General features: G+C 36.4%; 1 protein-coding gene across 10 annotated transcripts in view; it reads right to left on the bottom strand.

The window, feature by feature from the left end:
• NBDY (negative regulator of P-body association) overlaps positions 1 to 14,536 on the bottom strand; it is a 44,930-nt gene extending 30,394 nt beyond the window's left edge. For 4 of the 10 annotated variants that reach the window (XM_037153748.2, XM_053667676.1, XM_037153749.2 and 1 more), the window contains exons 1-3: positions 14,204 to 14,536; positions 13,496 to 13,593; positions 12,343 to 12,479 (exon numbers count right to left, since the gene is read on the bottom strand). In XM_037153748.2, coding sequence (XP_037009643.1) covers positions 14,233 to 14,439 — 207 coding nt within the window. In that variant the 5' untranslated portion in view covers positions 14,440 to 14,536 and the 3' untranslated portion in view covers positions 12,343 to 12,479; positions 13,496 to 13,593; positions 14,204 to 14,232. Of the gene's footprint in view, positions 1 to 1,818; positions 2,026 to 12,342; positions 12,480 to 13,495; positions 13,594 to 14,203 lie in introns of all 10 variants that reach the window. The other 6 variants (XM_053667670.1, XM_037153743.2, XM_037153745.2 and 3 more) reach the window with 5 other exon arrangements.
• Between the last annotated feature and the right edge of the window lie 3,223 nt (positions 14,537 to 17,759).

Here is a 17,759-nt window from a genome sequence, read left to right as displayed (position 1 = left end):
AGTGGATTCAGTGCAGGTCTGTGAACCAAAGGGTTGCTGGTTTGATTCCCAGTCAAGACACATGCCTGGATTGTGGGCCAGATATGGATTGCAGTTGGGAACCAACCAATCAGTGTTTCTCTTGCACATATTTCTCTCCTTTTCCTGCTCCCTCCATTCCCTTCTAAATAAATAAATAAATAAATAAATAAAGGCAAAGAACCTCAATAGACACTTCACCAAGGAGGACATACAGAGGGCCCACAGACGTAAAAACATGCTCAGCATCACTAGCCATCAGAGAAATGCAAATTAAAACCACAATGAGATACTACTTCACACCAGTCAGAATGGCCATCATAAACAAATCAACAAACAACAAGTGCTGGTGAGATTGTGGAGAAAAGGGAACCCTAGTGCACTGTAGGTGGGAATGCAGACTGGTGCAGCCACTGTGGAAAACAGTATGGAATTCCCTAACAAAACTAAAAATGGATCTGCCTTTTGACCCAGCAATCCCACTACTAGGACTATACACTAAGAAACACCAATTCAAAAGAACCTGTGCACCCCAGTGTTCGTAGCAGCACAATTTACAATAGCCAAGTGCTGGAGGCAACCTAAGTGCCCATCAGTAAATGAGTGTATCAAAAAAACCGGTACATTTACACAATGAAATACTACACAACAGAAAGAAAGAAGGAATTTCTATCATTCATAAGAGCATGGATGGAACTGAAGAGCACTATGCTAAGTGAAGTAAGCCAGGTGGTAAAAGACAAATACCATATGGTATCACCTATAAGTGGAACCTAATTAACAAAGCATACAAGGCAAGCAAAATATAACCAAAGACATTGAAATAAAGAAGAAACTGACAGTAACCAGAGGGAAGGGGGGAGGGAAATAACTGGGGAAAGAAGGGAAAGTGTTGTCAAGGAACATATATAAAGGACCCATGGACAGAACCAAAAGGGGGGAGGTGGAGATTAGTTTGGCAGGGATATGTGGTGGTGGGAAAATAGAGACGACTATATTAAAATATTAATTAAAATTAAAAATTAATTAAATTGGGCAGATGAATAGAAATTTTTCTATAAAAAACATACAAGTGGCCAACAAGCACAATGAAAAGGTGTTCAACAGTACTAATTATTTGGAAAATGTAAATTCAAACCACAGTGAGATATCACCTCACCTGTTAGAATGACTATCATCAAAAAGACAAGAAACAAGGGAGGATGCAGGGAAATATGAAATTTTGTATACTGTTGGGGGAATGTAAATTAGTACAGCCACTAAAAAAATCTATAGGAAGATAGGTGAAAAAATAATAGTAAGACTAAAACTACCATATGATCCAGCTATTTCACTTCTGGGTATTTATCCAATAATACGAAAATATATATGCACCTCTATGTTCACTGCAGCATTATTTACAATAGTCAAGGTATGAAAATAAATAAATTAAAATGTGGCATATGCACACACATTATTCAACCATGGGAAAGGGTAATATCCTGCCATTTGTGAAAACATGGATTGTTCTTGAGAATATAATGTTAAGTGACATAAGCCAGAGAGAAAAAATAAATAACTGTATGACTGCACTCATATGTAGAATATAAAAAAAACAAACTCATACAGGCAAACGACACATCATTCTTTAGCAGAGGTGAAAAGGATAAAAAAGGTCAATTTTATGGTGAAAATTGAAAACAATACTTTTGATAGCACTATGTAGTAAATGTAGATGTTGAGTTATAATATTGCACACATGAAACTTATATAATGTTATAAACCAATATTACCTATATTTAAAAAAACATTAATTCTCACCTTTATTAGAGGGCATGGGGTACATATAGTCCAGTTGTAGAAAAATGTCTGCATCTATTATCCTTGTGTACCCTTATATACAGTCTTTATGGTTGAGGGTAATAGTCACAAAACTAGCTTTCATTCACCTTTTTGCAGGTCAAGTGTGATGGTGTTATGGCTGAATATGGAAGCTTGGAGGAGTTGATATATACTGATTTGGGAGTTCTGCCAAAACCAAAATTGCAAGATTTATTTCAATATATTGTTACATGCACATAGTTCTTTTACTTTACTTATGTCACTTGACCTTCAAAACACCTTATGAGCCAAGTGTTACAGGTGTTTATTATCTTCATTTATAGAGATGAAAATTGCACTCAGAAGTTCAATAGTTTGCTTCAGGTAATATAATCAGGAAATGAAAAAAAAATATATTTGAACTCAGATTACAGCTAAAATAAGTAGTTAGGGGATACAGAAAACAAAATGATCTAAAATATGATATCAAAAACATAAAGTAGGGAGTGGGAGTAAAAATGCAGTTCTATTAAAATGGGCCCGAACTTAAATGCTTATAAATATAGATTGATACATATGAACCTCATGGTAACCACCAAACAAAAACTACAATAAGCACATCAAAAATAAAAATAGGGCCCTAGCTGGTGTGGCTCAGTGGAGTGAGCGCCAACCTGCAAACCAAAGGGTTGCCAGTTCAATTCTCAGTCAGGGCACATGCCTGGGTTGTGAGCCAGGTCCCCAATGGGGCCATGTGAGAGGCAACCACACATTAATGTTCCTCTACCTCTCTTTCTCCCTCCCTTCCCCTCTGTCTAAAAATAAATAAGTAACTCCTGTGAGGCTTGGAGTTTCTCCTGCTGCCAAAACCCCCACAGGTTTTTACAGCCAGGCTTTCTTTTCCCTCACTGGAACCCTGGGTTGCTCGATCTGTCTCCCTCTCCAGTTGTTCCTCCTGGTTTATCAGCCACCACCTCACCCACCTGGAGGACCCGGTTCTCTAGGAGCTGCCTGCCATGCTTCCTCTCCACCCCTCCTACCAGTCTGAATAAATGTTTTTTCTTTAACTTCTTGGTGCCAAGCCCTTATTATTTGAAATGTTAAAGGGATTTATTTAAGAAAAAGAAGATGATCAAAACTATGAACAGTAAAATGACAACAAACTCACAACTACCAGCAACTGAACCTAAAACAAAAACAAACTAAGCAAACAACTAGAACAGGAACAGAATCACAGAAATGGAGATCACATAGAGGGTTAGCAGCAGGGAAGGGGCGAGGGGAAAATGGGGGAAAAGGTACAGGGAATAAGAAACATATATGGTAGGTACAAAATAGACTAGGGGAAGGTAAGAACAGTACAGGACATTGAGAAGCCAAAAAACTTATATGTACAACATGAACTAAGTGAGGGTAATGCTGGTGGGAGGCAGGGGTACAGGGTGGAGGGGAATAAAGAGGAGGAAAAAATGAGAGAACTGTAATAGCATAATCAATTAAAATATACTTTAAAATAAAAAAATCTTTAAAATTACAAAATAAAATAAAGATAGGAACTCCTTAAAAAAACTCTAAATAAAACTAACAAACCACAAAGGAAGATATCAAGAGAAAAGAAAAACAAAAAAATTTAAAATGGCAATAATCACATACCTGTAAATAATTACTTTAAATGTAAATGAACCAAATACTCCAATGAATAGACACAGGGTGGCAGAATGGATAAAAATATAAGACTTACCTATATGCTGCCTAAAAAAACTCACTTTAGATCAAAATACACAAACAAACTAAAAGTGAAGGGATGGAAAAAGATATTCCATGGAAATAGAAAGAAAAAGAAAGTTGGGGGAGCAATATTCATACCAGATGAAATACTCTTTAAACGAATAATATAAAATGAGACAAAGAATGACTTTCCATAATGATAAAGGGGTCAATTCAAGAAGAGTATATAACAATTGTAAATATCTATGGACCCAACATAGAAGCACCCAAGTATATAAAGCTAATATTAATAGACATAAAGACAGAAAATAAAAGAGTAATACAGTAGTAGTTGAGGACTTTAATACCCTGCTTACTACAATGGATATATCATTCAAGCAGAAAATTAATAAGTGAATAATGGTCTTAAATGCCACATTAGGCCAGATTGATTTAAGACATTCATAAAAAATTTCATACCTAAACTGCATATTACACATTTTTCTCAAGTATACATGGAATATTTTCCAAGATAGACCACATATTAGGCCACAAAAAAGTCTCCATAAACTGAAGAAGACTGAAATTTTATTGAGCATATTTTCTGACCACAATAGCATGAAACTAGAAATTAACTACAGGAGGAAAACTAAATTTTAAAAAATTGTGGATGCCCTAGCCAGTGTGGCTCAATTGCTTGGAGCATCATCCTATAAACCAAAAGGTCGTGGATTCAATTCCCTGTCAGGGCACATATGTAGGTTGCAGATTCAGTCACCGGTAGGTGATTGATTTATTTCTGAATTGAAATAAATTCAGAAACCAGTTGCTGTTTCTCTCACATAGATGTTTCTCTCTCTCTCTCCCTCTCCCTCTCTTTTTCTCCCTCTCTCTCCCTCCACCCACCCCTGCTCTCTGAAATCAATAAATATATCCTCAGATAAGCATTTTTTTGAAAGGCAAAAACCACAAGTATGTGAACATTAAACAACATGGGGCTAAACAAACAATGAATCACAGAGGAAATGAAACAGGAAATCAAAACTACCTTGAGTCAAATGAAAATGAAAACACAGCCTTACAAAACTTATGGGTGCAGCAAAAGTAGTTATAAGAAGAAAGTTTATAGCTATACAGGCCTACCTCAAGAAACAGGAAAAATCCCAAATGAACAATGTGAATTTTTACCTGAGGAAACTAGTAAAAGAAAAAAAAAACCAAAGTACATAGAAGGAAGGAAATAATAAAATTCAGAGAGGAAATAAACAAAATAGACTAAAAAGCAATGGAACATCTGGTCAAGCTGGCAGCATGTGCAGACATGGCTCACCTCTTCACAAAACCACAACAAAATTACAACTACAATACAGAACAACCATCACTCAGAACCATCAGAAATCAAGTTGAACAGAAGTCTGACAACTACGGAATTAAAGAAACCACATCCATCCAAACTAGTAGGAGGGGTGCAGATGCAAAACAGGCTGGTCCCACCACCATGTGTGGTGGATAAAAATTCAGGAGGGATATTGTGGGAGCGAGGAGTTCCAGCCCCACACCAAGCCCCTCAGCCCAGGATTTCAGTGCCAGGAAGATAAGTCCCCATAACTTTTGGCTGCACAAATCAGCAGGGATTGAGTCAGTGGAAGAAACTGCTGGAGCCCCAGTTTCTCTTAAAGAACCTATGCATGGACTCACAGACTCAGACTCACTCCCTCTGAACTCCAGCACTGGTGTAGCAGCTTGAAAGGCACCAGTAGCATAGTGGGAGAAATCAGTAGCACACTGGGAGAAATCAAGGCAAGCAGAAGCCATTGTCACTTTTCTAAACCCTCCTCCCAGAGAGCCACAGAGCCTGCAAGTTGGTGCCATATCTGAAACTCCATCAACCTGGCTAACACTGTTTGATCTGCCTTGTAGGTCCCCAGAGACTCTGCCTCACCCAATTTACGGGCCCACCCAAGCTGTTTTTTCATATGAATCGCTGGTATTGGCTCATTCTGCACAACTTTCTAATCCTCTCAAAAAAGCAACAGCTGGCCTCAGTGAGCCCCAGGCCAGCACTAGCAGCAGCAACCCTAAATTCACAGCTTGGCTTCTCCTGGTAATCCTGGAGCCCAGCACAAGTAGCAGCTATCTCAGATTGCTTTATACCTCAGGCAGGGTGCCCTGGGAGAAACACAGATGGGGGCTGACCCTGGCCTGCACCACCCAGGAACCCCAGTTTCTGTGACTAATACAAGTCCTAGCCACAGAAATCAGGCAAAAAAAAAAAAAAAAAGAAAAGTCATCCAAACTGCAAAGGAAGAAGTAAAACTGTCATTATTTGCAGATGACATTACACTATATATAGAAAACCCTAATGAATCCACCAAAAATTAATAGAATTAATAAGTGAATTCAAGTATGTTGCGGGAGACAAAAAATATGCAGACCCATCACATTTCTGTACACTGATAACAAATGATCAGAGGAGAAATTGATAAAATAATCCCATTTACAATAGTACCAAAAAGAATAAAATACCTAGGAATAAATTTAACAAAGGAGATGATTTGAAAACTATGACATTGAAGAAAGAAAAAAAAGAGGACACAAATAAATGGAAGGATATACTGTTAAAAGGACCATACAACCAAAACGATCTAGATTCAATGTAATCCTTATAAAAATACATATGATATTCTTCTCATTACTGGAAAAAATAATCCTAATGTTTATATTCAACCACAGCCAAAGCAATCTTGAGAAAGAAGAACATAATTGGAAATATTACATTCCTTGATTTCAAACTATACTACAAAGCTATAATAATCAAAACAATATGGTACTGGCACAAAAACAAACACATACATCAATAGAACAGAATAGCCACAAAATAAACCCTTGCTTATATGGGAAACTAACCTGAGACAAAGGAGGCAAGAATATACAATGGAGCAATGGCAGTACCTTCAACAAGTGGTTTTGGGACACTGGACAGATACATGCAAAAAAAGAAAAGGACTGGACACCTCTCTTATATCATCTACAAATATAAACTCAAAATGGATTAGATACTTAAATGTAAGACCAGAAGTCATAAAACTTCTAGAATAAAACATAGGTGGTATATTTGACATCACTCTTAGTAATATATTTTTGTATATGTCCCCTCAAGATAGGTAAACAATGGAAAAAAGGAAACAACTGGAATTTTTGTAAACCAGAAAAGGTTCTGCACAGCAAAGGAAACCTTCATAAAACAAAAAGACAACCTACTAAATGGGAGAAGATATGCACAAATGACATCTCCAATAAGTACTTGAGACCCAAAATATACTAAGAACTCATACAACTCAATAACAAAAAAGATAAAGAACACAATAAAAAATGGGCAGAAGATATGAAGAGATATTCTCCAGAGAAGACATGCAGACGACCAATAGACCTGAAAAGATGATCGACATCACGAACCATCATGGAAATGCAAATCAAAAGCACAATAAGATTATTACCTCACATACATCAAGATGGCCATCATCAATAAATCAACAAATGACACTACAAGTTATTTGCTGGCAAGAATGAGGAGAAAAGGGAACCGATGTGCACTTTTGGTACAATTATAAGTTGTTGTAACCTCTGTGGAAAACAGTATGGAGATACCTCAAAATATTAAAAATAGAACTACCACATGACCCACCAATTCAATTTCTAATTATTTACCAGAAAAAAAATGAAAACACCACTTTTTAGTATGTCCAGAAAAAAACATCAATTTGAACAGATATATGCACCACCATGTTCATCACAGCATTACTTACAATATCCCAGATATGGAAGCAACCTAGGTGTCCATTGATAGATGAATGGTTAAAGAGGATGTGATACAACCCTGACTACTGTAGCTCAGTGGATTGAGTGCCAGCCTGAGAACTGAAAATTCACCAGTTTGATTCCCAGTTAGGGCATATGCCTGGGTTGCGGGCCAGGTTCCCAGCTGGGGGTGTGCAAGAAGCAACCGCTTGATGTCTCTCTGGCACACTGATGTTTCTCTCTCTGTCTTTCTCCCTCCTTCCCCTCTCCCTAAAAGTAAATATATAAAATCTTTAAAAAGAGGAAGATGTGATACACACATGATGGAATAATAGTCATAAAAATAATGAAATCTTGCTATTTCCTACAACATGAATGGATCTAGAGAGTGTTATGCCAAGTAAAATGCAGAGAAACACAAAGAACTTTATGGTTTTACTTATATGGGCAATCTAAAAAATAAAACAAAACAAAAAGAGACTCATAGATACAGAGAACATGTGGGGGCGACTTTCCTCGCAAGTCCCCCTGTGTGCCATGAATGAGAGAAAACATGACTGAAACATGATGTGATCTGCTTAGGGAGAAGTGGCCATTTTCCCAGAGGAAAAGGCCGTGAGCAGTGGCCAGTTTCTCAGGGGGAAAAGGCCAGCAGCAGCCAGTTTCTCCAAGGAGAAAAAGGCCTCGAGCTCCCTCCTCCAGGGCCTTTTATTGGGTTGTAATACTCAGGAATACAGGGCCGCAAGGATCAAACAGTAGATAACATTTCAAAGAAATCTTAGTATGAGTCAGTCTGTCAGGAACAGAGTTTTAGGGTTTCTTGCTCAAACCCTTAACATATGAATGAAAGCACTCTTAGCAGAGCAGATTTCACAGGTTTATCAGGAAGTCTTTGTGATGCCAGATTTTCCCCCAGGACACGCTCTAGCAAGGCAAGGAGCTACACCCCTCCCCATCAGGTATTAGGCTTAAGGGGATTAGAACCAGGAAGCACATCTCCCAGAGAACATGGGGACTCGGGCTATGTCAAAGCTGGGGGGCGAGAGTCCATTGCTCCTTATTACAGCCCCTCCCCCCTGTCCTTCCATGAAGGCCTCCCAAGTGATCGTGCCTGGCTTAGGTTGCCCTTCGCTGTGAGGGGTCTTACCAGTCATTGACTTTCAACCAAGCTTTGGGGGCAGGGAGAGGAAACTGAGGCAGCATTTGCTACCAGAGACAGGCTTTGTCTCCTGTGGCTGGCATTCCAAAGGTTGTCCCTGGCCCTTAGCCACAAGGGGTAGAGATACAATTCCTAGAACCAGGCAGAGCAGTCTACAACAAGAACAAACTAATGGTTGCTAGAGGAGTGAACGGTTGGGGAATAGGTTAAAATATAAAGGGGAATAAGAAGTACAAAATTTCAGTGGTAAAATAAATAAGCCATGGGGATATAGTTTACAACACAGAGAATTAAAAAACATTGTAATAACCTGATATGTTAGAAGGTAGTTACTAGACAGTGTGGTGATCACATTGTAAGGTATATACATGTTGAATCATTACACTGTACAGCTAAAACCAATACAATATTGTATGGCTACTATACTTTAACAAAAATTTATAAAAAAAGAATAGTATGGTACAGGCATGAAAAAGACAAACCAATAGAACATAATCGATTGCCCAAAAATACACCCCCACATATATGGTCACCTATTCTCTGACAAGGAAGCTAAGCGTACTCAATGGAGAAAAGATAGTCTGTTCAATAAATGATGCTGAAAAAACTGGATATTCACATGAAAAAAGAATGAAACGGAATCCCAACCTTACATGACTCGCAAAAATTTATTCACCTCAATGAATTAAAGACTTAAGGTAAAAGACCAGAAATCATAAAATTCTTAGAATAAAAACATAGTGAAAAAGCTTTTTACATTGGTCTTTGCTATCAATTAATGGGTATAATACCCAAAGAAAAAACAATAAAAGAAAAATAAATAAATGGGACTACATCAAACTCAAAAGCTTCTGCACAGCAGAACAAATGATCAACAGATTGTAAGGAAAACCTATGTAATGAGAGAAAATAACTGCAAACCACATACCTGATAAAAGTTAATATCCAAAATATAAGTATCTCATAAAACTCAACAGGAGAAAAATAAGTTATCCAATTTTTAAAAGTTGAACAGGGCCTGAATAGACATTTTACCAAAGAAGACATTCAAATGGCCAACAGCTACATGAAAATTTGCTCAGCATCACTAATTGTCAAGGAACTGCAAATGAAAACTACAATGAGATATCTCACATGCTAGAATGAAAAAGACAAGAGATAAATGCTGGCGTGGACATGGAGGAAAGGTAATCATTTATACTGTTGGTAGGCATGTAAATTGTTACACATACTAGGGAAAACAGTATGGAAGTTTTCAAGAACTAAAAATAGGACTACCATATGATTCTACAATTCCATTTATGGGAATATAGTTGAAGGAAATAAAATTACTACTGACAAGAGATATCTGCACCCTAATATTCACTGTATCATTACTTATAATAATGAAGACATTGAAACAAAGTAAATGCCTACAGAGAGATGAATGGAAAAAGAAAATGTGGTCTATATACACAATGGAATATTATTCAGCCATAAAAAGTTAATCCTGCCATTTCTGACATAATGGATAAATCTTGAGGACCTTAAGCTAAGTGAAATAATTTAGACACAGAAAGACAAATTCTGTTTAATCTCACTAATGCATGAACTCTAAAAAAGCCTAACACCTAGAAAAAGAGAGTAGATTGGTGGTTTCCTTGGGCAAGAGGGTGGGGGAAATGGACAAAGTTGGTCAAAAGGTATAAACCTTCACCTATAACAATTTTTCAAGATCTAGTGTATAGCATGATGTGCATTATACTACACTATATTTAGTTATCCATAGTTATACAACTATCATCACAGTGTAGTACTATACTATAGAACAGTGGCCATAGTTAACAATACTGTATTATATACTTAAATGTTGCTAAGAAAGTAGATCTTAAAAGTTCTAACTATACATGAAATATGGTAACAATGAGAGATTACTGAAATGTTAACTAACCATATTGTGCTAATCATTCTATAATACATATAACAAATAATCACATTAAACTTAGAATGTTATGTTAAATGTACGTCAATAAAGCTGGAAAAAAGAACGCAGCTTATATTGTCACTTGAAATAGATGTTTTCCCAGACTCATCCATTTTCCAGTAAGTATGAGTGTGTAATCTTGACAATAAATGTTTACAGAACAATGTCAAATTTTTATTTTGTCACAGTGTAAGAGAAAGACGTTGTTCTGAGGATATATACACTGAAGTATTTACAGGTAAAGGAGCATGATGTCTGCAAGTTACTCTCAAATAGTTCAGACAGATGAAATGGAAGAGGGAGAAAGAAAGAGGAGAGAGGAAGAGGGGGAGGTGGAGGAAAGGGAAACAGGTGGGGGAGGAAAAGAGGAAAAGGGGGAAGGGAGTGGGAGTGGAATGATAAAGAATGATATAGAAATAGAGAATGATAAAGCAAGCATGGCAATGTGTTAATTGGTGAATCTGGGGAAAGGGTATATGGTAGTTTGTTGTAATATTCTTACAAATTTTCTTTAAGTGTAGAATTGGATCAAAATAAAAAAGTTAAAAAAACATAAGCATAAATATCAGTAATAATTCCACCATTGAATAATATCACTCTTTTCCTACGTATTTAATGAAACAAAAAGTTTTATATTTTCAAAATCTATTGGGATGAGGAGCCAGTGTACAATTTTGGTTTTTATTTCCTGAAAGATAAAAAACATTAAACACTTTACAGCAGAAAATAAGATGTTCATCTGTAATTGAACTAATGATTTCACAATATGATTTTTAAAAAGACACACATGTTTGTAACTTTTAAAAAACCAAATAACTCATGAGTCAAAAAGAAATCATGAGAAAACAAAAATAATAATTCAGACAACTGCACTTGAACAACAATAAAATAATTAAAAAATAATAATTTAATGAAAATAAGTTACTACATATAAAAACCTGTGAAGTTCTTCTAAAGTGGTACATAGTGAAAAATTTATAGTCATAAATCATTTTAGAAAAGAAAATTGAAAATTATTGAGCTAAAGGTTCAAATAAACAAAGCTTCTTCATTGGAAGAAGAGGAAACAAAGTAAAAAAGATAAAACCAAAAATTACTAAAATAAAAACCAAAATATTCAGTGGTAAGACCTAATGAAACCAAAACCGATGTTATTAGAAATTGATTATCATAATTTATCATATAGTCACACTGTCATATTAATCAAGAAATAACATATAATCATGGCAATAAATATTTACAGTGTCTGAAGAAAAAACTCCATACTCATTCACAAGAAAAACTCTCAGCAAGTTAATAGAAGGGAACTTCCTTAGATGAAAAATGAAATCTACTAAAAATAATGAAACATTTGTAAAACTTCCTTGTAAATTCAGTAGCAAGACAAGGACATCCTCTATCACTTCTACTAATTTTTGTTGTACTAAAGACCATCTAGCACAGAAAACAAGCTAAAAATTTTCTAAACATATGGATGAGCAAAAAATATTAGACAGGAAGAATTTGCCATTATTCCCAATATAATTAACAAAGAATACATAAATTATCAGAATAAATAGAATTAAGAAAGGTTGCAGCATGTAAAATCAGTATGTAAATATATCAATCATGTTCCCATTTACCAGAAATAATCAGAAAATGTGATTTAAAATATACTTTTCATAGTAACAACAGAAACTATAACGTAATAAGGAGTTAATCTAACAAAACAGATTATAAATAACATTCTTATGTTGTATATATGGTTCATATAGCATAGAAAATGGTTTCAATTCTATCATTTGGTGATAGCTTTTTGGTTTTTGTTTGGCTAGTCATTTGTAATGTCAAAATTAACTTAATGTCATAATCAACTCTTATTTTTCTTCTCTCCTTAATTTTTTGGTAAAGACATTACCTTAAAAGTCACAACTTCCCAGTGCAGGACAACAGGAAAAGCAGGGTAGCATTGTCAATAATCCTCGTTGTCTTCACTGAATAAACTATTTTATGAATGCACCAAGAAAATGGAGTCATACTGCAATCCCTCAAAGACTGAAAAATAATAAATAAGGTAAAATAACTTTTTCCATTACTGTTTATCTCTTTTCCCTGGCCTCCTCAAGTCCTTATGCTCCACCATTCTCCCATTTCAATTATGATTCATGTAAAAGAGTTATAAGGATATATATTCTATGAGAGTTTACTGCATAGTTAAGCATAGACTATGGAAGCCCTTTACAATAGTATCTGGCACATAAAAATATTCACTAAATATTTACTATTATTACAATTTTCAGTGATTTGAATCAGTGGAGGAAATTATGTAGCTCTAGTACTTTTTGGCCTATATTACCTCCTTAGTTTTCTCTCTGAGCACTGCTATTCCTATACTCTTACCAACCACCACTACCCATTTGGATACAGAACTAAAGTTGAGGGAATTCAGGCTGTAAGGAATGATCTAGCAATACTTTCAAGTGCACTAGAGCTCTTTCATTTTCTATGCAATACCACCAAGCCCTAAATTCAGAACACCCTTAGTTGTCACTGTTGTCCTGTCATTCATTTATTTATTCACATATTTGTTTTACTCCTACTATGTAGCAGGCACTATGCCTTGGTCATCACCCCTTTTAGCTGCCAGCACAATGCCTAGTCCCTTGCAAGGGCTTCATTGAGAGGTTTATTGCATAAATTAAGAAAGAAAAAGCCCTGTCTCCTTTGGATTACAAGGCTCTGTGAAGCTTACATCAGATTTGGTTTTATATTTTGCATTCTATAAGCTCATGTAAATTGAACATTTATTTCTCTGACAGTAAAAAAGTAGACTCCTAAAATACATCACTTGCTTGAAAATCATCAATGGTTGCCATGCTTACAGATTAAATTGCATACTCCTTAGCATAATATTCAGGACCCTACAATATTCTGTCTCACCTCATAGTCCTCATAGATTTCAGAGTTATAGCCAACCTCTTCCCAGAACAAACCTGTCTTGGGGCTTTTGTTCTAGAAACATGAGGCCTGAAAAACATTCTCTCCCCTTCCACAAGGCAGATGTCACTCACCCTTTAAGGCTCACCCAAATTTCCCTTTTCCTCTCTGAAAGTTCATGATTACTACCAGGCAGAATGACTGGGTCCATCCTAGGTTGCTTCCTGAATACCTTGAACAAGCAAACATTATGGCACTTGGGTTTGACTTATCATATTGTAATTTTGTTTTTACTTATTAATTTCTCCCACCATATACAGGGAAATGATCACACAGTTCTATAGCTCACTTTATAAATATTCTGTTAGCACAGTGCTAGGCAGGGGAATTAGGCCTTGAATATATTGTCATTATTTATCTTAAAGCATTTTTAAACTGAAAGTTTCAACTGTACACAAGAGTAGTGAGAACATTCTAATGATTCCCCATAAATACATCACTTACCTTTCATAATTATCAACTTATGAACCTTTTGTTTCGAACCCCCACCTCAACCCCACCTAATTACAATACTTTCAACCACATTAAAACATTTAAGCCTACTTTTCTTAATATAACCCACAATTATCACAACTAACATAGTAAAAATAATTACTTAATATCGTTAAATATCCAAAATTTCACCTAAGCATATTTTGTGGAATAATGATTTAATGCCTCCATATTCTTTCTTCAATTTTAAAATCGTGGAGAAATCAGGAAAAGTGGGAAGGCGATATAGGAAACACGTAATTAACTTTCAGAGAGCCAGAATGTCCCAGATGAGAAAGAAAGAATCTGACCTGGTTTAGGGTGGGAGAAGTATAATCTACTACTTCTCTGGAGGAGGAGGGTGCGACTTCAGGCCGGGTGATGCAGGAGGAGGTGCGGAGGGGAGAGGGGTAGTACCTCCGTTGGGGGTCCCTTCCGGATAATCCCACCGTGGAGCTAGGAGGCAGCGCTTTTTCGGAGGCTTGATTTCCCGCGTGTTTCCAGGTGGGAGCGTAGATCTCCCGGAGGTGCAAGGTTGGTCCCCCATAAGGATTGTAGGACCTGGGCGTCAGCTTTTTGTGGTGGGCCCTAGCAAGGCAAAGAGACCTGAGATGGCGCCGGGTCCCCTCCAGACACAGAGCTTCCTCCCGGTTTCTCTCTTACCGTATTTCCTGTATCCTGAGACGTATATCCCCTCTCCGCCTCCGCCCCAGCTCTTAACCCTACCCCATTTTCACGTTTCTATGAGGATGGGTCTTAAATGACGCATTTATATAATACGATGTTTTCCCATCATTTCTCCCCATAGTGTAACCAAATCTATGGGCTTTCTTATACAATCTATGCTGGTAAACTCTGTGTGCATAGTAACGCGGTGTGGAGGGTGAGGGGCTGGGGGTGCAAACAAAGAAATTATTGAAGAGCTAAGTGCTTTGAGTTGCAGATGCAAAACACAAAGCTATGGAACTACTTCTGACCATTTAGGAAACAATACACTAACATGTTAGTTGACTCAAATGCAGAACAGCACACTAGCATTGACCTTGGAAATTGAATGTGGCCAGTAAGTTTACCGTATATCACAGAATTTAACATCACGTTTTTCTTCATATTGTAACAAATTAGAAACTTCTGAAGGCTTACCTTTTTAAAACATTTGGATATCCATGAAATCTTGGACAATTCATGGTGTGTCATGCTTTAATTGGTAATGTTCATTTCGTCCTAGGGTTATGGAAAATAATGATTCATCTTCCTGTCACAAGCATTTTATATTCTATTATATGTGATAAGTAACCAGGAGAGGGTACAAATTGGCTTGGAAGAAAAAGCCACTGGAACTTCACCATTCACAACCATCTCCCTTAGGCTATGGACAAACTAAACCACACATTTTTAGCACTGACCTCAATTCTTTAATAGTTCATTATATTGTATTTTCCATTACCATTTATCCCCCTATATCCTCTTCCACTGCTACCCACACCCTCCCTCCCCAATGAGTTCTTTCTCTTTTTTGCTGGGTTCCTCCACACCTCCACCACCCCCACCAACCTGCTCTGTATCTATGAGTCTGTCTCTATTTTGCTTGTTAGGTCAGTTTGTTCCTTAGATCCCACATATGAGTGAAACCATATGGTATTTGTCTTTCTCTGACTGGCTTATTTCACTTAGCATAATGTTTTCAAAGTCCATCCATGCCATCACAAAGGGTAAAACTGTATTCTTTTTTTATAGCTGAGTAGTATTCCATTGTGTAAGTGTCCCATAGTTGTTTTATCCACTCATCTACTGATGGACACTTGAGCTGCTTCCATATCTTGGCGATTGTAAATAACACTGCAATGGACACAGAGGTGCTTATATTCTTTCCAATTAGTGTTTTGGGTTTCTTGGGATAAATTCCCACAAATGGAATAACTGGGTTGTAAGTGTACTCATTTTTTTAAATTTTAAAAATGGAGATAGTTCAATCCTTAATATAAAAATTTGACTTTCAAAATCCTCTGCTAAATGAAAGCTTTGTGATATTTAAATAGTTGATTAAACACTTTGAGCTTTAGCTTCTAGGTGATAATTTTTTTCTTTGCAAAAATATCACCATAATCATAGATAATGCAATTAAAGTGCTTATTAACCATGATTGCCTCTCATCTCCACCATCACTACTTTCCACCAAGTAACAACACAGCCCTTTTTGCAAACTAAATACTCATAAAATGTTTGGAATATAAATGACCCTATGGTTTTCTATCAGATGCCACTAATAAAGACAGGAAATGTAGCAGTAGGTTAATAGAAATGTGTGATGGGGAAATCAGGAGAAACAACATTCTAGGGCAAGAAGAGTGGTTGGGACCAGATATATAGATGTGGGAACCAGTAACATAGATGTGGTAGTTGAAGTCATGGAAAAGGATTACATGCCCAAGAGAAAATACAGAGAAAAGAGAAGTGGGCTAAAGACAGAATAGTGAGTAATAGAGAAAGAAGAGAAGTGTGCTAGAAAGGCTAGAAAAAGTGGTCAAGGTCAGAGGAAATAACTCTAAACCAGGATTTCTCATTCTTGACTATTGACATTTGAGGCCAGATCATTCTTGGGAGTGAGGAGGAACTGTCTGTGCAATGTAGGATGTTTAGCATTGTTACAACCCAGTACAACAACTTGTTACAACCAGTGTTACAACACTTGTTTCTTTTCTAGTGTTTTTCATCTCAGTGAATGTCATGCTTTCAACCCAATAGAAGTCAAATCTTAGAGTCTTTATTTTTTTATTGCAAGATATTTAAATATTTCCCAAAGTAAATGAAGAGGAATTTTTACAGTCTTTTACGTGGGTCTCTAAATCTGTGAGACTAAAAACTTGAAAAGTTGAAATGAAGTTGTTTTTAACTATAGTTTAAGTAAATTAAGAGAAATATGTGCCCATTTTAGTGAGATGAAAGGAATTAATTATATCAAATCCAGGTGACTATGATTTATCATAAACATTTGACTTGAGGTGAAAACAGTCTCAACTTAGAGCTGCTGCCATCAACCTGGACTCTTTCTATTTCAACTGAATTTATCTATTTTTATTTTTAGTTGTGGTAAAATAAATATAACAAAATTCACCACCTTAAACATTTTAGTGTACAGTTTAATAGTGTTAAGTATATTGTCAATGTTCTGCAAACAATCTCCAGAAATTTTCATACACATTAAACATACCTTTCCATTTTCCCCTTTCTTCTTTTTTCTTTTTAGATTTTTTATTTATTTATCTTTAGAGGGGAAGGGAAGGAGAGAGGGAGAGAAACATCAATGTATGGTTGCCTTTTGTGCGTCCCCTGCTGGGAACTGGCCTGCAGGGAACCGGGCCTGCAACCTGGTATGTGCCCTGACTGGGAATGGAACCGCGATTGTCTAGTTCGCAGGCCCGCGCTCAATCCACTGAGCTACACCAGCCAGGGCTTTCCATTTTCCCCTTTCCGGTCCTTGGCAACTACCATTATACTCGCAACTGGATTTTGTTTTTGTATTTTTTGTCATACCAAAATGGAAAACTAAGGCCTTTTACTTCTAGGTTTCATAATAATTTTTCCCAATTATCTTTCTCAAGTTAAGCTTTTCCCTTTTCTCAACATTGATGAATGAGCTGAATGTGAATCATGGAACCAGAAGAGGGCACCCTTAGGTTGAAGAAGTAGATTTGAAAAGTGCTGTAGATCTGAATTTCTTTCGTAATTTAAAGTGCCCAAAGAGAGAATGAAAATAAAGAATGAAACTGAACCCACCTCTGGGTGATAGTTTTCATTCAAGGTTTTTGTTTTATTTTTAATTGAGATGTTGGTCGATTCATTGTGATTTCTTTTAGAAATGAGCTT

The sequence above is a fragment of the Artibeus jamaicensis genome, unplaced genomic scaffold (genome assembly GCF_021234435.1).
Source record: "Artibeus jamaicensis isolate MK-2021 breed Jamaican fruit bat unplaced genomic scaffold, CSHL_Jam_final contig_1410, whole genome shotgun sequence".
In the NCBI taxonomy this organism is placed as follows: domain Eukaryota; kingdom Metazoa; phylum Chordata; class Mammalia; order Chiroptera; family Phyllostomidae; genus Artibeus; species Artibeus jamaicensis.
This window is presented reverse-complemented; position numbering and strand designations above follow the sequence as displayed.